The sequence below is a fragment of the Panthera uncia genome, assembly GCF_023721935.1.
Source record: "Panthera uncia isolate 11264 chromosome B3 unlocalized genomic scaffold, Puncia_PCG_1.0 HiC_scaffold_1, whole genome shotgun sequence".
Classification (NCBI taxonomy): domain Eukaryota; kingdom Metazoa; phylum Chordata; class Mammalia; order Carnivora; family Felidae; genus Panthera; species Panthera uncia.
Genome location: NW_026057582.1, coordinates 11,046,281 through 11,069,049, shown reverse-complemented (window position 1 = coordinate 11,069,049; position 22,769 = coordinate 11,046,281). Strand labels below are relative to the sequence as shown.

Below are 22,769 nucleotides of genomic sequence, written 5' to 3'. Positions count from 1 at the left end.
AGTTGTAAGAATTAAATGAGGTGAGTGTTGGTGGTATAGTGGTGAGCATAGCTGCCTTCCAAGAATTAAATGAGGTGAGGCACATCCGATGCATAACCGTATTCTGCACTTAATAAGGGCTCAGAGGGGCGCCTGGGTGGCGCAGTCGGTTAAGCGTCCGACTTCAGCCAGGTCACGATCTCGCGGACCGTGAGTTCGAGCCCCATGTCAGGCTCTGGGCTGATGGCTCGGAGCCTGGAGCCTGTTTCCGATTCTGTGTCTCCCTCTCTCTCTGCCCCTCCCCCGTTCATGCTCTGTCTCTCTCTGTCCCAAAAACAAAAATAAATAAATAAATAAATAAAAATAAGGGCTCAGAAACTGAGCCCTTATTATTATTACTTCCAGCTGCTGCTGAAAGTGTTTCCATTCGCTAGACTGGGCTGAACCTGACTTGGGAAGAAGAGAAACAGGAATTGTAATCACTCCCAATATTCAATTGGAGAATATAAAACACTGAGTCTAAGGACACAAGCTTTCGAGAACTGTGGACTCCTCATTAAGACAGATGATTTTAGACAAGCTACTTAACTTCTTTGAGCCTTAGTTTCCTCAACCTGAAAATGGGGATGTATGGGACTATGTTGTAGGCTTGTCAACAATTAGAGCCAAATTAGCCCAATCCTGTGCACCATAGCAGGAGCTGAGTATTTAATTATTGAGTGTGGATTTTAGACTATTTTCAAGTATTCTAGGAACTGTATGCATAACATAACTACAATATTGCTGTATGGAAAGACCCATTATGGGTCTTTTCCATCGTTTGGGTCTCGGCTTAAAGGTCACCTCTTCAGAGAGATCACACCATTTAAAGTGTTTCCTCCACCTCCAGTCACTTCTCCCTTTTTGTCTGTACAACTTTGATAGCGTTCTTAAAATCGTCTTGTTCAGTCATTGGTTTATTTAAAATCCGTCTCTGCCACTAGTAAAGGAATCTCCAGGAACTCAGGGATCTTGTTTTCTGTATTCCCATCTCCCGCCCTGGGTCCTCAGCATCCTTACCCTAAAAACTGGCAGGCGAAGAGGGAAAGGTGAAGGCTGGGGGTCCACCTACGTCTCACGCCCCGCCCAACTCAGGCCTCAAATTCCTTCTAGGCGGGGTACCGCCTCAGTCACCCCGCGGTGCCGCCCAGGGTCCCGCCCCCCTGGGGGGCGTGGCCTACAATGTTATGCCGGCCGCGTGCAGACCGTCGTCCTCCAAGGGAGGAGAGCTACGTCACACGCACCAGGCGGAAGAAGGGCGTGGCCAAGAGCGAGGCCCCCGCAGCCGCCGGCGCCACCGCCTGAGTCGCCTCCAGGTGGCTGTTGTCGGTCCCGGGCCGCTCAGGCAGCTCGGAAGCCACTCTGTTTTGGGGTCCTCGCCGCCCTTCCACGTCTCCCGGAAGAGGAGCGGGGCCGCGGCCGGGCCGGGACCAGGTTTCGTCTGCCTGGCCCTCTAGCCGCCGGCTGCCGAGGTGGGGGGCGGCCCTGGCGGGCGACGAGGCCGCGGTGCAGCCGCTCCGGAGTCCTCAGGTGAGGCGGCAGCTGAGCCCAGTGGGCCGGACGGGTCCGCCTAGGGCGTTAACGGCCGTAGGTGCGGGGTTGGCGTCCCCTAAGCGGAGACTCTGGTCTCTGCGCTTTTGGGGGGCTGAGGGAGAGGGCAGGAGAGCCCCCTGGGGCCTCAGCCGGCATTGTTGAGTGCCCTGCCCTCTCCTCCCTCCCCGCCCCCCGCCCCCAGCCGGGTTTGGCAGCTCCTCCCCCTCCAGAGGTTCAGCCTGGCAGGTGGGGAGCGAAGCGGGGGTCTGTACTCGCCCACCTGAGATCTGTTGACGACAAAGTCCCTGGGACCGACCGACTGACCCCCAGCCTCCCTTCTTCTGTGTTGACACCTGGCCTTCGAAGCAGACCCTGCCACTGCTGTCTGCGGACCCATCCCCAGCCCACGCACTGTCACCCTCTCTTCATCTCCGTCCCTGTGGGCCATTTCCTGGGGCAATGCCTGAGAAATTAATTACTTGGGGGCACTGCACCTCTGAAGTCCGCTGGAGTTGTCAGTGGGGCAAGTGCCCAGGACCGCTGTTTGTATTTAATTGGATAATCAACATTAAGGCATGGGGTTTTGTTTTAAAGCCCCATTAACTTTAAAATAGGAGGCGAGATATGGGGGGCTAATAAGTATGCTTTGACTCCTTTAATTAGTAAGGATCATTTGCCGCCCAATCGCCACCAATGTCTGCTTGAGAATAATACTTGACATCTGTAAAGAGTTTTACATGTTACAGAGCATTGCACCTCCATTTTCATTTGAGGTCACATAAACTGTGAAATATACAGGTATATAATAGTCCCATTTTGTAAGGAACAGGTTTAGAGGGTGAGTTTCTTCTTGAGGTTATTCAGTTACTGAGAGGCTAGATGGGAAAGGCAGCGGTTAAAAAAAAAACTGGGTTTGGCTGACTTAGATTTGAGTTGCTAAGCTGCCATTGAAACTCTGGGATCTTTCTAAATCTTTTCCCCGTTTGTGAAAAAAGAATACTGCTACTTACTACGTAATGTGGTTGTGAAAATTATGTGTGATAAAGGTAATGATTGTATGGCATTTGACATACAAACTACATTCAGCAGTATTTACGGATGCCTGCTGTGTGCTGAGAATTTAGTGGTAAGCAAAACAGACCTGGCCTTCATCCAGCCACTTCCCTCCTCCTCTTTCCAATAGGAAGAGACAGAAAAAAAAAATCATATAAAACATGGAAGGTTGTGAGAGTAAAGCCTAGCATGCGAACAGAGAATGATAGAACCTAAGCTAGATGGAGAGAAAGAGAACTGTGTTTTGGAGCTCATGACATTCAGGTGAAGTTTAAGAACAAGAAAGAGTTAATGACGAAAGAGCGTGCCAGGCACAACAATGTGCACATTCAAGAAATGGTTGTTGACTTTTTTAGTACACTTCTGTATCTGTAAGGACTAATTACTTCATCATTCTAATTCATTCTGGCACACCAAAAAGTACTCAGATCTATTTATCAAATAAATGGCTGTGCAGTCATTTTTTTTTATTCTGAACTTAGCCAGTGTGCACATAGTAGGTACTGAGAATGTAAATTATTGTAAGTGTACTTTAGACAGATTATATATGTGCACATCTAAATTATCCATAATACTGCTGCATTTAAACATGGAGATTTAGTATCAATCAGAAGTTTCTTCAAGTTTTAGCACCTTAAAACAAACTTCAGGGAATTCTTTTTATTTGGTTGAGCTGGAATTTTACTATATTGATTATTTGCTACTTATGTTTGCTACAGTAACATTTGCCTATTGTTGAAATAGGAGTTATAACAGTAGAGATAGCTGTAATTATTATGGTAATAGCAACTACTAAAATGAGTGTCTACTGCGTGTTAGGCCTTTTGCAGAGTTGTTTTTATAGATTACTTCATCTTAAAGCCGTCCTATAATGTGAATACGCTTATTTTCCTCATTTTCCAGGTAAAGGTTCTCAGTTTCAGTGAAGTCGTTTGCTCAAGGTTACATAGCTAGTAAGGGGCAGCGCTAGGCTTTCAGTCCAGGACTGTCTGACTTCGGAGCCTGGTCTTCACTGCTGTGCTCTGCTGTTATGCCATACTGACCACTTTATGTCCTTTTTACAGGTTCACCAATAGGATTATTCTGCTACCATCATGTCCTGGTTTGCTGATCTTGCTGGGAAGGCAGAAGATCTTTTAAATCGAGTTGATCAAGGGGCTGCAACAGCTCTCAGTAGAAAAGAGAACACTGGCAATATCACATATAACAAAAATGCTGACTATCCTGAACTTCAGCAAAATACAGATTTGACTTATCAGACTGGATCTAAAGCTGCTTATATTTCCTCAGCAGCTGATAACATTAGAAATCAGAAAGCCACTCTCTTAGCTGGCACAGCAAATGTGAAAGTAGGATCTAGGACATCAGTGGAGACCTCTCATTCTGTTGAAAACACATCTGTTCCTAGGCCTTCATCCCAGTTTGTTCGAAGAAAAAAGTCAGAACCTGATGATGAGCTGCTGTTTGACTTTCTTAATAGTTCACAGAAGGAGCCTACCGGGAGGGTGGAAATCAAAAAAGAAAGGAGCAAGACACCTGTCCTTCAGAGTTCTCGGACAGCAAGTGTCGGTTCTGTGAACACCAGCGTGACCACCGTCAAAACCGTTGAGGAAAATCCTTCTAGGAGCCAAGGCGATGGTAGTTAATCAGCCCTCTGGTTTCTTTTAGAGTTAAGCAAATGGGACGTGTCATAACCTGAAATGTTCTGGTAGTGTTTCTCATCCTCTGTTATGTTACCTTTCCCCACTGGTGTAAAGGCAGCTTCTAAAATGTGGAATGAACGTGATAGACGACACGGAAGCCATTAGTCAGTGTACAGTTATAATAGGGACCTTTGAATGTTGTCTGTTGGGTACCTTTACCCAGCCTAGGATCTAAGAAATTCTGCCCAGGATGATTCTCTAAGATATTTTAAACTACAAAAAAAAAAAGAAAATTTTGAAATCTGAAAGAAAACATAATTTTGGACTTGGAACTATCTCAATTCATTTCTTTTTGGGATGATAAAATAGGAGGATGTCCTTCACATTTATTCTGGATTGTGAGGGCTTTTTCTGTGTGTGTGTGTGTGTGTGTGTGTGTGCATGTGTGCGCGTGTGTGTGTGTTTACCCCTTGCATCCCTCAGAAATGAAGCTGAGAGACTGAACTTCGATCCGAGTTGAAGGGTTGAAGGCATTGACCTGGTCGTGAAGTAACAGTTTAGAATTCTGGTTTTCATTGCTGTGAAATTACCTGTATATATAGATCTTCTCACCTGCAAAAATGAGGTTAACGTGGTAATATGGCTGATTCAGGTACCTACTAACCATTTTAAAATAGCAAACACATGGTAGGTTCTTGCAGAGATTCTTTATAAAGTTGGTGATTATTGGAAGCTTGTTATTTTCTTAAATATTAAAGCTTCTCCCGTAGTCCTGGCTGTTGGTGAATAAAATCTGTCAAGATAAAGTGGTAAAGAGGCAAGTGTTTGGGGCTTTCAAGACAGGATCATGCAGTAACAGTTGACTATGTACACACACTCCTAAATTTCTTTTTAACAGGATCGAGAGGGCGAGAGAGACATGTAAACATAATTTATGGGGCACCTGGGTGGCTCAGTCGGTTGAGGGTCTGTCTTCAGCTCAGGTCATGATCTTACAGTTCGTGAGTTTGAGCCCCTGCATCAGGCTCACTGCTCTCAGTGCAGGGCCCACTTGGATCCTCCGTCCCCTTCTCCCTCTGCTCCTCCCCCCCTTTCTCAACAACAACAACGACAACAAAACTATAGTATATTAGTATATAGTATAGTAAATACAGAAATTGAAATACGGTTAGAGTATTGTGGAGCCATTAAGGAGAAAGTAAGGTATTCAGGTAAGGATTCACAGGGGGTCTGTGGTTTGAGTTGAGTCTCAAAGAATGAGTAGAAGTTTCCAGGTGAAAAAGAAGAGGGGTTGGAGACAGCATTCAATGCAGAGATTCTGTACACGTTTGGTAGAGTAGTTGTTGTGGGCACAGTGTGTAGGAGACAGCAAAAGAAAACGAAGGTAGCAAAGAAGGTTGGGAGCTGTTTGTGAAGGCCCTTGTATGCCTCCGTTTACATGTTTAAACCCATTATTCGTATACATCATTCTCTCTTAAAGAGTGGTCCCTGGACAACATGCGTTAGAAGCACTTGTGTGATTAAGAAAAGTGAATTATTGTGTGCCTCCCCAGACTTCTTGAATCGGATTTTCCGGGGCTGGAGGTAGGGCATATGATATTTTTGTTGTTGTTTTCCAGGAGATTACTAGGGCCAGGTAAATTGTAAGTGCCATAGCAATGGGATGCTAATAGAGGTCTTTCAAAGAAAGTTGATGATATTTTTCTACTTTTAAGGAAAACCGCTTACATTTGATTGTAAAGGAGTCAAAGGAAACCTGTTGACAGGGAAAGGAGTTAGAATCAGTTAATACGTGGGAGTTATAATGATGAAGTTTTGTTTCTCTAGGGCAGGGTCTCAATCTTGGGACTGGTGGGTGGAATAAATCTTTGTTGTAGGAGGCACCATCCCTGGCCTCTTAATCCGTTCGATGCCAGTAGCATCCCCAATTGTGATAACCAAAAATGTCTCTCTCTTCCCCGCCCCCCTCTCTATGTCTGCCTGTCTGTCTATATCTATATCTATATCTATATCTATATCTATATCTATATCTATATCGCCAAATGTCCCTTGGGAGCAAAATCACCCTAGGTTGAGAAGCAGTGCCCTAGGATGCCTAGAAACGTCTATAAATGGAATTGCTGGGTTGTAGGGTGTGACAGGGTTCCAGGTACGGTAGTATACCAGAATTGTTTTCTCAACAGGTGTACCAATTTATACTTGAACAACTATGGTTAATATTGCTTCTGCTCTGCATTTTCACCAACATTGGATATTTTCAGTGACTGTGTTTTGTTAATCAGGTGTGTTGTTATTTTTCTCCTTACTAATGAGGTTGAGCATCTTTTCAGATATTTAACTACGCAGGTTTCGTCTTCTGGGAAGTGCTATTCAAGTCTTTTGATCAATTTTTTCCAATGGACCATTTGTCTTTTTCCTTATTGATTCATAGATATCCTTTATATATTCCAGATGGTGATTCTTTCTACACCTCCTTCTGTTTTACCTTGGTTTTCCCCCACTTCTCTCTGTGGTATCTCAGTAGAGTTCTTAATGTACATGAATTTAGCGTTCTTTTCTTTGTGGTATGTTTTTTTGTGTCTTAGAAAATTTTTTCCTGTCCTAAGGCCATAAGGATATTTTCCTGTATTCTAAAGGTTTTATAGTTTTGCCTTTCATATTTTTATGTTTATTTAAAATTTGGGGGTTTTTTAGATAAACGGTGTAAGGTAGATGCCTATCTAGTTCCATTTTTCCCCCCATACTGTTATCTCAGCATTAGTCATTGAAAATATTTCCTTTCCCTGTCAATCTGCAATATCACCCCTGGCATTTTGTGCCAATGCCACGCTGTCTTAATTCATGTAGTTTTATAGTGTTTTGATATCTCCTAGAGCAATTTCTCCCATCTGGTCTTTCAAGAATGTTTTGGCTATTCTTGGACTTTTTTGTACATCCATATTCATTTTAGAATTTGCTTTCCAAGTTTCACAAAAATTCTTATGGCCTTTTTATTGGGAGTCTATTGCTTCCGTTTGGGTGAGAATTAGCATCTTTACAAAACTGAGGTTTCTCACCCATAATAACATGGTACAATTTCAACTTAGTTTTTAAGTGTCTTTCTTTAAGATTTTATCATTTTCTTCATGAAAGTCTTGCATATTTTTTGTCAGATTTATTCCTGGTAGTTTATATTTTTTGAAACTTGTAGATGGCATCCTTTTTAAAGTTTTACTTTCTGTTCCTGATGTATTGGCTTTTGATACACAGCAGCCTACATAGCTCTTAATCTTTTATTTTTCTGTACATTCAGATTTTCAACAACACAGTATCTGTGGATAGTGACAGTTTGGTTCCTTCTTAACCCTTTAATCTTTAAAAAGAATCTCTTTCTTGCCTCACTGCATTGGCTTGGGCTGAGAACCAGTATCTTGTTCTTTGTCTTAACCATGGTTTGACAGTTTAACCAAATACAATGTCTGTGTTAGTTTTTTTATAGGTACTTTTTATCAGGTGAATACTGTATCTATGTGTATCTAGTTTGAGTTGTGTTTTCTTAAGTTTATTTATTTTGAGAGCGAGAGCAAGCGGGAAGGGGGACAGAGAGAGGGAGAGAGTGAGAATCCCAAGCAGGCTCCGAGCTGTTAGCACAACATAGGGGTCAAACCCACAGCTGGTGAAACCGGTTAACCTACTGAATCACCCAGCCATCCCTCTAATTTGAGTTTTTATGTTGAATTTTTACAGTGTTTTTTCCTGTATGTATATCATATGATTTTTTAAGATGCTTTTTGTTCCTTAATATTAATATGGGATACAAATAAATTGACTTTTTTAAAACCTAAAACCAGACTTGACTTTGAGTTTGCTAATATTCCAGTTAGGATTTTTGCATTTATTTCATAAGTGAGAGTGACCTGTAATACTGTTAGGTTTTAGTGTTACAGTTATGTTAGCCTTATAAAATGAATTTGAAAGTGTTCCCTCTTTTTCTGTTGTCTTAATTATTTGATGTAAAACCGAGATTATTTATTCCCTGAATTTTGCTGGAACTCACTGGTAAAACCATCAGGTCTGGAGTTTGAACTATTGATTCTATTGGTTTTCCATTTCCTCTGTTTTTGGTGAGTTACATTTTTTTTCCTAAGAGTTTGTCTATTTCATATGTACTTTGGGGGATTGTATTTATTTTACTTAATTTTAGGAAAATAGTAAAAGGGTCATAGCTGAAACCTTAACCCAATTGGACACCAACCTAATCATTCATACTAACCCTGCAGAAACCAAAGCTTGATCACAGATACTACTAGAAGAATATCAGTATCTGGCACTGTGATAAATGCCTATTTTTTTAAACAGTGTTAATGAAGTATAACTGACGTATAATTAACTACACATACTTAAGTATACAATTTGATAGGTTTCAACATCATATACGTTTAAAAATTTATTGGCATAATGTTTGTGATATGTCCCTCAAAAGACCATTTTAATTATCTCTAGCAGATTTCTATTTTGTTAATTTCTGGTCTTTATTGTTAATTTTTGCTTTGGGGTTTATTCTGTTTTAAAATTGTGTGTGTGTGTGTGTGTGTGTGTGTGTGTGTGTGTGTGTATTTTTGAGAGAGAGAGAGAGACTGAGTGTAAGTAGGGGAGGAGCAAAGAGAGAGGGAGACAGAATCCGAAGCAGGCTCCAGGCTCTGAGCTGTCAGCACAGAACCCAATGGCACGGCTCATACCCATGAACCATGAGATCATGACCTGAGCTGAAGTCAGACGCTTAACCAACTGAGCCACCCTGGCGCCCCAGGTTTTATTCTGTTTTTATAGCCTTTAACTCATTTTCTTCCTTTCATTTTTGATGTATATATTAAATACAAAAAATGTCTTTTTATTTATTTTTTTAAAATGTGTATTTATTTATTTATTTTGAGAGAGAGCAAGCAGGGAAGGGGCAGAGAAATGGGGAGAGAGAAAATCCCAAGCAGGCTCTGTGCTGTCCGCTCAGAGCCTAATGAAGGGCTTAATCCTACAACCCTGGGTTCATGACCTGAGCCGAAATCAAGAGTCGGATGCTCAACCAACTGAACCACCCAGGTACCCCTATAAATGTCTTTTTAAATACTACTTTATATATATCCCACAATTTTGGATATATACTTTATTTCTTTAAAAAAATTTTGATTTTGGGGCGCCTGGGTGGCTCAGTCGGTTAAGCGTCTGACTTTGGCTCAGGTCATGATCTCACAGTTGGTGAGTTCGAGCCCCGCGTCGGGCTCTGTGCTGACAGCTCAGAGCCTGGAGCCTGCTTCACATTCTGTGTCTCCCTCTCTCTCTGCCCCTTCCCTGCTCATGCTCTGTCTCTCTCTGTCTCAAAAATAAATAAACATTAAAAAAAAGATTTTTTTTTTTTAAATTTTGATTTTGGAAATTTCAGATATATCAAAGTAGATTTTGATGACTCCCTCCAATAATACCTATTATCTGACTACATTATCTAAACAGTTTACAGCCGTTCTTATTTCTTTTATACCCTCCCGTTTTCCATCCCTTCCTCTACCCGCCACAGAATTATTTTGAAACAAATCACAGATCTCCTATCATTTCTTCTAGAAATATTTCATTTGATGACCCTAGAGAGATGCAAGCTTTAAAAACAAACATCCACACCATAATCACCCTAAAATTTTAATAATTCCTCAGTATCACCTAATACCTAGTCATTGTTCAGATTTCGATTTCTCATAATTTTTTTCTGTATATTGAAATGCACAAATCTTAGCTATACAGATAAATGGCTATGCCTATGTAACCCACACTTTTATTATGATAAATAACATTTCCTTTGTCCCTTTGCCTCATGTCTCTTTCCAGTTCATCTTTCTACCCCATTTCCCCAACTACCACTGTTCTGATTTTTTTCACCTTCGTTTTTCTCCTAAAACTTCCATATAAATGGAATCATATAGTATGTCCACTCTCTTATCTTTTTCCTCACCACATTAGTAAGATCCATGGATATATCAGTAATTTGTTCTGAGTATACCACACTTTAGTCTCTTTTATGGACAATGGATTGTTTCCAGTTTTGGGTTATTGTAAATAAAGCTGTTATGACCATTTTTGTTCTTGTCTGTTTGTGGGAAAATGTTTTCATGTCTCTAGGAAGTGGAAATCTGGGAAGGGAATTACTAGGCGAAATGGTAGCTGCATATTTAATTTCATAAGAAACTGAAACCTTTTCCCACAGTGGTTATACCATTTTGTGCTCCCACCAGTAAAATCTAGGAGAGCTCTGGCTGCTCCGTGTCTTTGTCAGCATTTGGCATCGTCCTCTTAATTGTAGCCATTTTAGTGGGTGTGCACTGGTTCTCGTGGTTTCAATCTGCATTTTTCCTTGATCACTGATGATGTTGAGAACTTTTTTATACGATTATGGGTCAGTAGTTTATCTTCCTTTCTGAAGTGTCAGCTCTTTTGCCTGTACTGTTACTATTTTCGTCCATTTTATCATTTAGCTATATAACTGTACCTCGTTTTTTTAGAGCAAGTTAAAAATGCATCTGCATCACATTTTGTAACAAAAGCAGGATGAATCTGAATTTACGAATCTCTAGCTCCTTGAGTAAGACCTTTTAGACTCAAGTTTGGTATGTAACAAATTGCTCCGACATATTATTACTCTCCTTGCCTTGAAACCCACAGCTGTTCTTTGTGCCTTTCCAGTATTTTCACTGTTGGGACTTGTCTCTTTTTTTAAGAAAATACTTTAAAGCCCAAAGGGAGACTGAAACCCTTTTTACCTAAGTCCAACCACTTAAATCCTCTCTGGTTTTCTCCTTCCCAGAACTGTATTCTTGTGTCTGTTCTGCATCACCATTCATTCAGTATATCCAGACTTTGAGATCCTTAGAGGTCTGTAGCCTCCAAGTAGGACAATGAAATTTCATCAGAAGGAAGTCTATTGAAAATTTACCCTGTATTTTATTTAAATTTAAGCTGTCATTTTAGCTGTAGCAGTCGACTTGAGCCACAAGGCATTCTACCAAAGTAAGCTACTCATGTGTATGCAGTGCCTGTTCTGGTGTAACAAAAGTGTATTCTTTTTTTCTTTTTTTTTTTTTTTTTTTTTTTTTTTTTTTTTTTTTTTTTTTTTTTTACAGAAACCTCTAATAATTCAGATTCTGGCCATGAAGTTCAAGAGGATTCTTCAAAGGAAAATGTATCATCAAGTGCTGCCTGCACTGACCACAATCCAGCACCTACTCCTGACGGCAAATCACATGAACTGTCTAATCTTCGGTTGGAGAACCAACTGTTGAGGAATGAGGTTCAGTCTTTAAATCAAGAAATGGCCTCATTACTTCAAAGATCCAAGGAAACTCAAGAAGGTAGAGCCTTATTTCAATTGTGCAGGGTTAGGAATTTAACATTTCAAAAATAAACGAAGATTTGATTACATCAAAACTTAGAAATATTTCAGATGAGACTTATAAAATAGCATTTTCATAGAAACAGGGCCCAGATTTAGAAGTGAGACCAGTCATCCTCCCACCGACCTGAACCAGAACATTGGCTTGTTTGGTCATTCTTTAGGAATCATGAAATTTAGGGACTGAGAACGGAACATCAGTAATCATCTGATTCATTGGATCGATTTATTCTGAGCATTTAGGGGGAGCTGCTCATGAACCAAAGGTGTGATTAAACAAAGTAGTGGGCACCAGTGGGCGAGGTCACGGTATTGCACTGCTCCTGGGGCTGTAAAGCAAACATGGAATTCAGTTTGAAAAGTACTGTCTCGAAATGTGCAGTGAAGTGGCCCTAGAGTAGAAAACCCTTGGATTCCTCAGAAATAGGTAATTTAAAAGTAAAAAAAAATCCCACAAGTGAGGTAGTGGTGGGGAATATGTTAATGTTAATGTAAGTGTGGCCAAGGGAAAATAAGAGAAGTCTCTGCCCTGGATCCTGGCAGTGATTAGAAAGGAGTGTAGGGACGGTGGGAAAGTTTGGCCAAGACGTGGATGGAGGCCCAGAAGAGTACAAGAGGAAGGAAGTTTAAGACTTGTTGGGCTGACTTTAGAAAAAACTTCACTTTACCAGACTAACGTGGACATAGAAATAGAGCCTTTCCTGAGACCATGTAGAGTTTGCTTTGATGTTAATTTTGTTTTGCCAGCAGACTGTTGTTACAGATCATATGTAAGGATGTGGAAATCTTTACTGCACTGTTCTTTCTAGATTTAAAAAATAGGGGGCACCTGGGTGGCTCAGTCGGTTAGGCGTCCGACTTCAGCTTGGGTCATGATCTCATGGTCTGTGAGTTCAAGCCCCGTGTTGGGCACTGTGCTGACAGCTCAGAGCCTGGAACCTGCTTTGGAGTCTGTGTCTCCATCTCTCTGCATCTCCCCCACTCACACTCTGTCTCTCTCTTTCTCTCTCTCTCAAAAATAAATAAGGACGAAAAAAATTTTTGAAAAAAAAAGCATCTTTTTGGGGTGCCCAGGTGGCTCAGTTGGTTGAGCGTCTGACTTTGGCTCAGGTCATGATCTCATGGTTTGTGGGTTCAAGCCCTGCATCGGGCTCTCTCTAGTCGGCACAGAACTCACTTCGGATCCTCTGTCTCCCTCTCTCTCTGCCCCTCCCCCACTTGCACTCTCTCAAAAAATAAAACATTTAAAAAAATAGCATCTTTTTGCTACGATGATTGAGAGAAACAGATTCTTTCCTGTGTTTATCTTCAGGTTTTGACTTTGTTTGTTTGGTCTTACTGGAGCGTATGCCCTTGGTTTGGATTTGCATTCGTCCTGTCTCTAGCAGAACTCTACGAATCCACCGACCATTTTAGTGTTGTGAATTCTGCTCTATACTGGTTTTGGCTCCCAAATACTTTATGCTATGTCTCAAAAAATTTTTTTTTTGTAGAAGAGCAGCTATTATCATGCCCTGTTCCAGCCTCTTAACTGTAATGTAGATGTGAGTGTTGGCCTTGAGAAGTGGGTATCCCATTTGGAGCAGATAGTCTGAAGATACGTCTAAGCCCCCAATTTTGGCAGTCAGTCCTAAAGGCGCAGAGGAGAATCTGTGTGTGCTGTGAGAAAGGCGTGTCTGCTTGGATAGAGACATTTCTCTCTGTCTTTTTTAGAATTAAACAAAGCAAGAGCAAGGGTTGAAAAGTGGAATGTTGACCACTCAAAGAGTGATCGAATAACTCGAGAACTTCGAGCCCAGGTCGACGATCTGACTGAAGCAGTGGCCGCAAAGGACTCGCAGCTGGGTGTGCTGAAAGTGAGGCTGCAGGAAGCCGACCAGCTACTGAGCTCCCGCACAGAAGCCCTGGAAGCCTTACAGAGCGAAAAATCGAGGTAGCTCACTCTAGAAGTCATGAACAAGGGGGCTGGGAAGTTTCTTTCCAATACAAGTAATGATAAACACTGTAGTATATCCCACTTTGTGGAAACTTAGCTTTTGAAATTTACAGAGGGGAAATTTATGTTTTTTTTAATGTGAAATGTGTGTGATTAAAAGTCGATTTACTAGTTGAATCTTGAGATGCATTGTTAGCAGAGTCTGCATTTAAAAATATTTGAAGAACGTCGGGTCATTAATCTTTTGACATATGATGATATGTGCTGTGTGCTTATATTTGGATGCCTAAAAATATAGGTTACGTTCCATTAAAAGGCAGAAAGGTTTCTTTAAGAATATTTTAGTCAAGCCATCTTTTTTGTGCTTATAAGCCAATGCTCTAAAAATTATTCTGCCTGACCACTTGTACACTGTGGAAACGAGCCTCTTCGAGTGATGTCTTGTCTTTTAGAATAATGCAGGATCACAGCGAAGGTAGTAGCCTGCAGAACCAAGCTCTGCAAACCCTTCAGGAGAGACTGCATGAAGCGGACGCCGCCCGGAAGAGAGAGCAGGAGAGCTGTAAACAGATGCAGGTTCGAGAGGAGGCATGACTTTCCTAACACATTTTCTCCCAAATAAGACTCTGCAGTGCGTTTCAGAAAATTCTCTTTCTGTGACAAAATCCAAGTATTTGGAAATTTAGCTTGATCCTCGCTAAATTTAATCCTACGTATTGAAATACATTTAAAATGAAGTTCAGTATCCTTTATGATTGACAAGGCATCGGCAGGGGGACGTGGGGGCTCTTCTTCTGAGAGGGTACTTGAAGGGACGACGCACAGGTCGGACAAGGGTCCCAGAGGGGAGGGGTGTTACGCTCTCTTGAAAGAAAGCTCTGTCAGATAATAAAAGGGGAGCAGCCCCTCAGCACCCCTTAAAAAAGGAAATACAATTAAAATAGTTAATGTTCATTAGAGACAGACATTTTCACTTAATTTTGTTGTGCAACCAACATTACCATTATTTGATTAAAAGCTGATTTGGGGCTTCTTTCTTACAACTAGATGGTGCTGAGAAGCTTTTGAATAAAACAAAAATGTTGCTGATGTGGGGCATCTTGTTTATGTTTTTATTTAAGCTTTTTCTGATTCCATTTTATCTGATTTCATTTATTTCTAGAGAGATGTACCTAATATATACTTCTACTCTTTAAAAAAACCTTTTCTTAAAAATTTTTTTTAAAATTTAATGTTTATTTATTTTGAAAGAGAGAGAGTGCAAGCAGGGGAGGGGCAGAGAGAGAGGGAGATGCTGAATCCAAAGCAGGCTCCAGGCTCTGAGCTGTCAGCACAGAGCCTGACACGGGACTCAAACTCATGAGCCGCGAGATCATGACCTGAGCTGCAGTTGGGACGCTTAACCGACCGAGCCACCCAGGCGCCCCTAAAAAATTTTTTTTAAGTAGGCTTCATGCCCAGTGTGGAGCCCAGCGCAGGGCTGAGTTCAAGACCTGAGCTGAGATCAAGAGTCAGATGCTTAGGGGCGCTTAGGTGGCTCAGTTGATTAAGTGTCCAACTTCAACTCGGGTCATGATCTCAAGGTTTGTGGGTTCCAGCCCCACGTCAGGCTCTGTGCTGACAGCCCGGAGCCTGGAGCCTGCTTCAGATTCTGTCTCCCTCTCTCTCTCTCTGCCCCTCCCCTGCTCATGCTCTGTCTCTCTCTGTCTCAAAAATAAATAAAAACATTAAAAACAAAACAGATTTCCAAGCCTAGTCTTAGAAGTGCCAATTCAGTAAGCCTGGGGAAGGCCTTCGGTGGCTGCATTTTTTTTAAAACTCCCTAATTGATTCTGATGCATTGCCATGTTTGGGAGCCAGCAACCTTAAATTCTCTATTCTTTAGTTCTTAACAAATGAGGTGGTATGTTTTGTTTTGTTTTGTTTTTAAACTTCCCTGTTAGGTTGTTGGACTGAGCTAAAAAAAAAATCCCGTAAGATATCTGATTAGGTGGTTGTAAAATATATCTCAAAGGAAATGATGTAAGCAGATACAAAAATTTGTCACAGAACGAGTTTGCTGCACGCCTTAATGACATGGAAGCGGAACGGCAGAATTTGGCAGAAGCGGTTACTCTGGCCGAACGAAAATACTCGGACGAGAAGAAGAGAGTTGACGAGCTGCAGCAACAAGTCAAAGTGTTTAAGTCCAACTTGGAGTCCTCTAAGCAGGAACTCATCGACTACAAGCAAAAAGCTACTAGAATACTCCAAGTAAGCTTGAGATGTACACTGCGGATGTTGGGATTCGCCAGTTGGGAGACACTCTTTGACTCCACGTTGATCTGTGAGAGGATTTGTTCGTGTTTGGCTGGGTTGGCTCACGTCAGGTGCCTTACTCAGAGGTTTTGTAAAAGGCTAAAGTGGCCCTTGTTCCAACCACCTTTCTTTCTTTTTGCTTAAAATTCATTCTGCCACTGCCCAGGCCAGGCCCGCCACCTGTCATCTTAACCACGGCTATATCGATGATCGTTGTTAAGCAGTCACTTCCTTCTTCCTTGCTGATCCTCCGTCAGGTTTTTCAGGCGGCTTCCCCCGCCTGGTGTCTCAGCCGACCTTCCCTTCCACTCCGCTGAAAAACACTGTGTCAGTCTCCAGCTAATGTAGTCTTCAGCTTCTCCTTCCTTTGCCTCCTATCGGAGGGAAACGTCTGCTCTCGTCAGGAGGCATTTTCAGCCTGTGCGTTGGTTCCCGCTCCACCTCATTTAAGCTCCTCCTCCTGAGTCTGTCCTCTCCCTGTTTTTCCCCTCTCTGCTGCCTTCTTCTGGCTCAGCATACTCAAGAGCACATGGTCGCTTAGCGGAAGAACAGACAAGGTCTTCGAACTCCTGCCTAAGGAAAAAAACCATACTTTTGGCTTTTTTGACCACTTCGATCCATTTCCTTGTCCTTTCTCTCAATGTCAGACTTACCAGAATTTTTGTAAATATGCTGTCTCTATTTTAGACCTGGTAACTTTAACTCCTTCGTGTAATTTCTGTCCCTGCTACATTTCTGAATTGTCTTCCCAGAGGCCTTTAATGACCTGAATATGTACTTTCTTCCTTTCTTAGTTTCCACCCACTTTGATTTTGGTGGAGTATTGGACACTGTTAGCCCCCTTCCCTTCTTGAAACTCCTGCCTTCTGGTGCCACTCGCACTGCCTTCTCTCTCTCTATCCTCTCTCACTGCTCTTTCTGTCTCTGTTGGGCCCTCTTCCCAGTCTCCAAAGAGGAGAGTCCTCCCAAATTCCATCCTAAGCCCTCTCTAACTCCTTTCTTCGCGTTATCATGTATATATCCACTCTGCCTGTTTCTGCCACCTTGATGTGACTTCAGCTTGTCTCCAAGCCTAACTTCCTGACCTGTTTCTAAGTACCTGCCGTGTTTCTCTACATGGGGTGTCCCATCCCCCAAACCAGCTTATTCATTCTCTTATTCATTCTCTTATTTCGGTAAATATCATGCCTTCTCCCAGGCAATAGAGCGTGAACCACAATGACATTTTGACTCCACCTTTTTCCTTTAGCTCCTGCCTCCTGTTGGGTATGAGCACCTTTTTGATTCCTCTTTCATGAGACAGCATGTCTGTCTCCTCCAAACCATTCCAATTATTTTTGCTGTGTCACTCTAATTCATTTAAAAGGGTCCTTATTGAGTACTTAACTATTCACGAGGCATTATGGTAGGTGCTGAGGGTATGTCTTCTTTCTGAAAAGAGCAGTTAAGTTAGTAAAAAAAAAAACAACAAAAAAAAACCTGAGGTAATTGGTGGGATGAAGTTATCGATGCATTAAGCCCTTAAAATCTGCCGGGGGGAGTCAGGGGCAACTGGAGATGCCGTATAAAGAGGAATTGGAGGAGGAGTAGGAAGACTTGTGGGGAGGAGATTTCTGATAGGACAGCCTGTGCCCTTGCAAAGGGGGCCTGAGGGAGCATGGCATGGCATATGTGGTGGACGGCAGCTAGTTCCTTTGACCATGACGGTTAGGGATGAAGAGGCGAGAAAGAGAAGGAGCGGAAGGACTGGCCGTGATGAGGATGCGAGGGGAGAGTTGGCACGGGACCCGGCTCTTAGGAGGTGCTCAGTGAATTGCCACGGATGTTGAGGGGTGAGGACGGGATGGCGAGATGGAGACGGTAAAGAGGAGGGTATCAGAATGGATGGTGAGGAATAGTGAGGACTGGTCTAATTTGTGGTAGTGAGGGTGGCAGACGGGACAGACTTGGAGGAGGTGGGGTGTGCGAGATGGAGAGATTTAACTGGAGGAGAGGGGGAATAGAAGTGCAAGGAAGGAGGACTCCGGTTTTCTGGTTTGAGTGCACAAGAGATACTCCCCTGCCGTGTGGCAGAGAAACAGGGAAGCCGGTAGGCTAGCACTGGAGGGTAGGACAGGCGATGACGAGTTTGCAAAACTGATGTGACATTGGGGTGAAAGTTTTAGGAAGGCGATCAGAAATACAGGCCTGGAGCTCAGCACAGAGGTCTGGGCCTTAGCCCAGAGAGAGACGGAGAATTATGTTTATTATAGAAAATTAGAAAAAATACAGAGAAGTTTGAAGAAGTCGCCCAGAGTTCTACCACATAAAAAGAAAAGACTATTTTTGATGGAGGAGAGTGCCTTTCAAATATTTCTATCGAAGGTGAAAGAGCTGATGGTCATTACTGCTGGCCTAGAACAATAGCACTTTTTAAACAAGTCTTCCCACATTAAATCGCTTTTTCCAACTCCTCTTTTCTACCAGGGGTTCGTAAACCTTTTCTGTAAAGGGCCAGATAGTACATATTGCAGGCTTCGCAGGCTCTCTGTGGTCACCATCACATACTCTTTATTTTTTTATGATCCTATAACCGTGTAGAAACCCTCCTTAGCTTATGGGCTGTCCACCGATAGGCCACAGGCCAGATCTGGCTCGTCAGCCGTAGTCTGTGAATGCCTACTTTATACCCCTGCCAGATTAACCCTCCTAAAATACAGCTCTGGTCATCTCACTTCCCGGTCTACTTTTTGATCATTTGTTTTGGCCCGCCAAATAAAAATCAAACATTTTAGCCTGGCATCTGAAGCCCCCACAGATTGGGCCTAACATAGTACCTCAGCACATCTCTCAATACCCTGATGCTGTTTCTTGTATACCCTTGTTCACCCTGATGCTGTTGCATTTTTATGCTTTGCCCTGTCTTCTCTATACCTGTCCAAATCCTAGCCATTTTTCAGGATCAGCATAACTGCTCCTTTCCGGTGGAGCCTTCTCTTCCCCAGAAGTGGTTTTTCCTTCTTGGAACTCTGCGGGTAGTCTTGGCAGATGCCTCTCTCAACTTGCTTATTGCCTTTTACTGGATACTTGTAACGTCCCTTCTGGTTTATAAGGCTGAGGGTACCATCCCAATGGGGACATCTTCGTGACACAGACACTTAGCACAGTGCCAAACCCTCTGTAGGCGTTCCGTAAATATTTGTTGAGTAGCATGTGATGGAGGAAAAAAGCATGAGGAAGGAGGAGAAGAACATATGAGAAGAATCTTGTTAATAACAAGTTCTCAACAATAACATGGGCCTGGGGACCAAAACCCAAGGACGGTCTGCGGCAAGGCTCTAGTGCATTTTCATCCCAATGTGGACTTTCTTTGGCGGAGAATGTAATTGGGCTGTTTCCACAGTGGCTTAGGTAGTGCAAGATTGATGGTGTTCAGTATACAAGCTGACCTCAGTTTTGCTTAAAGAGGTTCCTTTTTTTTGTAATAGTCTAAAGAAAAATTGATTAACAGCTTGAAGGAAGGCTCTGGCTTTGAAGGCCTCGATAGCAGTACTGTGCACAGTGTGGAGCTGGAAGAACTTCGCCATGAAAAGGAGCTGCAAAAGGAGGAGATACAGAAGCTGATGGGCCACATCCATCAGCTGAGGTCCGAACTACAGGTAAGATTCACTGCTGGTCGGCTGCACAGACAACCACCCACCCCAGCTGTCGGCAGGTGAGAAGAGGGGGCGTCTGTGGTTTGGGGGAAGACAGAGGGAGACAGAGAGTGGAACTTGTGTGGGACCAGCAGTCGCCATGTAGAAGTGAATCTAAAGCGATAGGTTTCTTGTCCACTGACTGTGAAGTTCTGGGAATAACAAACATAGGTAACTAGATTCGTTCGTTAAACAAATTCTCACCCTGCGTCCCCCGTGTGCTGGGCATCCTGTAGGCTCAGAGTAACAGCAAGGAACCACACAGAACCTTCGTATTTATGGAATTTACAATCTAGTGGTTAAAACACACATGAGATTTGGGTTTGTCAATAAAACTGGGATGTTTTCTGATACTGGAATGGACACAGGATGGTCTCTTCGTTAGAGTTACAGGCATAATCTTAATAATTTATGGCTTATGTGAATTGCTGTTTTTAATCCACAAGTAAACGGGCCTTTCATTTAGATTCAACATGGAGTCTTTGATGTAAATATCCTAGGCGGAGTCTCTGAGAACGAGAGAACATAAAGTGCTGGCTAACAAGCCTTCTTTAAAAGAAAAAAGAAAAAAAAAAAACATTTTGCAAAGAATACTCATCCGTGCGCGAACTCAGCAAGTGATTGGTTTGTGAGATGTGCATGACCTACAAAGGAAAGTGTGGAAGTCACAAGGGTAGGGTTTCTTGTCTGGCGTGCGGGCTTGGATATTAGACTTAGCAGATGTGTTACCCGTGCCAAACACTTGGTCTCACCGAGCCTGAGTTTTCTCATCTGTAAACTGAAGGCAAACAGAGCTGCTCTTGAGGATAAGGGATGTGTGTAAAAGGGCCTAGCATTGTTCCCAACATGGATTAGGCCCTCAGCAACTGTTAGTTGATGTTACTTCTGGATTTTTTCATATTGGCCGAGTAGAAGAGCTGATAAAGACTGTTGTCCTCATAGTCTGTAAAGTAGGACTTTTTTTTCGTGTAATTTTGAATTCCAAAAATTCAGTCCCATGAATTTAGAAATGGAGTAGATGCTAATCCTCTTCACATCTTGTCTTATTTATACATGTATTTTGGATGAGATTATGAAAAATAGGACTTGTTGTATTTAATATCTCATCCTTACCCCAGCATCACTGATGACGTTGACTATTCTCAAGAAGTTGATGAAATGTATAGTAAGGATTAAAGTATATCCATGAGAATGAGAGAATTGTAACTGGCCTACAATAGCTATCCTTCACTCAGCACTTCTGTGCCAAGCATCGCGCTGAGCTCTGAGCGTACATCCCTCCATTTGTTCCTTACCATAAACCTGGAAGGGAGGTATGGTGCGTTCTGTCTCTATACTTTGAAGAAATCTAGTCATAGAGAAGGAGAGTAGCTTCCCTGTGACTACTAAAGTAGCAGAGTTGGGGTTAGAACCTTAGTCTGTCCGATTCCAGAACACGTTCTTAACCACTGCCCATCCCACCTGCGGCTCAAGAATTCATTTGATTAAGTCAAATTGATGGCAAGATTAATTCACCTACTACTCACCCCGAAAACTCAGGGGTAGGGAAAAATAATTGTACTTATTGCTGTTTTCCTCTAAATCCACAAAGTTGTGTTATCTGGGAATATCTGTTATTATCTGGAAGTATCATTAATCTGCCCGTTCTCCCAAACAGTATGTGAAGTGCGGAGTTGTGGAGAGGAGTTCAAGACAGAGTGTACCAAAAGACCAAAAGCAGATTGAGATGCTGATTTTCATCTCTTGTGGGCCTGTGTGAATGGACGCATGCTTAACCCATACAGGGGAAATAGAGAAACCTAGAGTTCTGTTCTTTGCCACCAGCAAATTTGATAGGAAATCTAGAAGGTGGTTTTTGAGTTTGAAGAAGTGAGAATAATGATGCTAAGTGAAGGAGTGAGAAATATAGAAAGATATAAAAACAGATAACGGTAATAAAGCTAAAAAAAAATGAAATAATAGACTAACCTGAGGGTAAGAGAGAACAGTTATTTCTAGGTTTCTGTTGAGTACTTAGCACACATGCAAAAACTAACTATAACCTGCATTCCCACGGGACCAGTGCAGCAAAGTCCTTTTTGATGTTATGTTTCTGTTCCTTTTGAAATTGTTAGCTTTTGATTAGAGCTGTAGGTCTCCCAGGGAGCCACTGTTTACGCATGCTCATTAAATCACATGGTTCATGTGCTGCGGCAGCTATGGTAACCTCTTCGTGTCTCTCACCATTTGCCACATTATACAGTGAAGTGTCCGTTTATCTACTCCTTTTGGGCTGAGACCATGTCCTCTCATCTGTATCCCTCTAGTGCCCACTGAGCCCAGGGCATGGTGCACAGTGATAACTCAATAAATGTTGAAACGAACGGTTAATTATTGCTTTCACATATAAGGCTCATCGTTTTAGGATATGGAGGCTCAGCAGGTTAGTGAAGCAGAATCAGCAAGAGAACAGTTACGAGATCTGCAGGACCAAATAGCTGGACAAAAAGCATCTAAACAAGAGCTGGAGGCAGAATTGGAGCGACAGAAGCAGGTAAAGATTTTAGATGGGAGATTACCAAGGAAGGCGCTTTGCTGGAGGTCCCGTGAGGCTACTCGTCTAGGAAAGGACCTCACTGACATTCTTGTAGGATGGGTTTGGAGTGGTGATGGTAAATGCGACCTTCTAGGTCCCTCCTGCCTTGTCACTACCCACCCCTTCACTGTTTATTTGACAGATGAAAAATAGAACCACAACACGGTCATGGGACTTGCCTCTTAGCACACAGCTAACTAGAGAATAGAATAGAACCCAGAATTCCCATCCCAGAGTTCTTTCTACTACCTCGTCTGTATTTCGGTATGTCTCCTCGTCACAGTGTGTATGTACAGAAAGCTTAAAAAACATCAGTTGATTCTCACGTTTTATTACATTTGTACTTTCTAGGAACAACAGTAATATTATTTACTAGAAATGCAAAATACATTATTGCCATATTAAGCTATTCTTTCTGTTTGAGAAGAAATATTTATACAGTGTTCTTATAAGTCATGTTTATAATTGTATTTCTTTGTTTACTCGGCAGTTGTTTGCTCCCCAAGCCAAATTATTTTAATTTAATAGACTTACGTAATAGTTTCATTATTAAAACAGTTAAACATGCTTACAGCCACATTTTCAGAACAAGATGCTGTATCTAATGTTAATAACATCTGTAATTTGC

At 42.3% G+C, this 22,769-nt stretch overlaps 1 protein-coding gene across 1 annotated transcript in view; it reads left to right on the top strand.

Annotated features, from left to right (window-relative positions):
- The first annotated feature begins 1,280 nt into the window (after window positions 1-1,280).
- GOLGA5 (golgin A5) overlaps window positions 1,281-22,769 on the top strand; it is a 32,808-nt gene continuing 11,319 nt past the window's right edge. Inside the window, exons 1-8 of the mRNA XM_049612274.1 lie at window positions 1,281-1,548; window positions 3,669-4,242; window positions 11,390-11,617; window positions 13,372-13,591; window positions 14,047-14,170; window positions 15,644-15,847; window positions 19,360-19,530; window positions 21,971-22,099. Of these exons, the coding sequence (XP_049468231.1) occupies window positions 3,699-4,242; window positions 11,390-11,617; window positions 13,372-13,591; window positions 14,047-14,170; window positions 15,644-15,847; window positions 19,360-19,530; window positions 21,971-22,099 (1,620 nt within the window). The 5' untranslated portion in view covers window positions 1,281-1,548; window positions 3,669-3,698. The remainder of the gene's footprint in view (window positions 1,549-3,668; window positions 4,243-11,389; window positions 11,618-13,371; window positions 13,592-14,046; window positions 14,171-15,643; window positions 15,848-19,359; window positions 19,531-21,970; window positions 22,100-22,769) is intronic.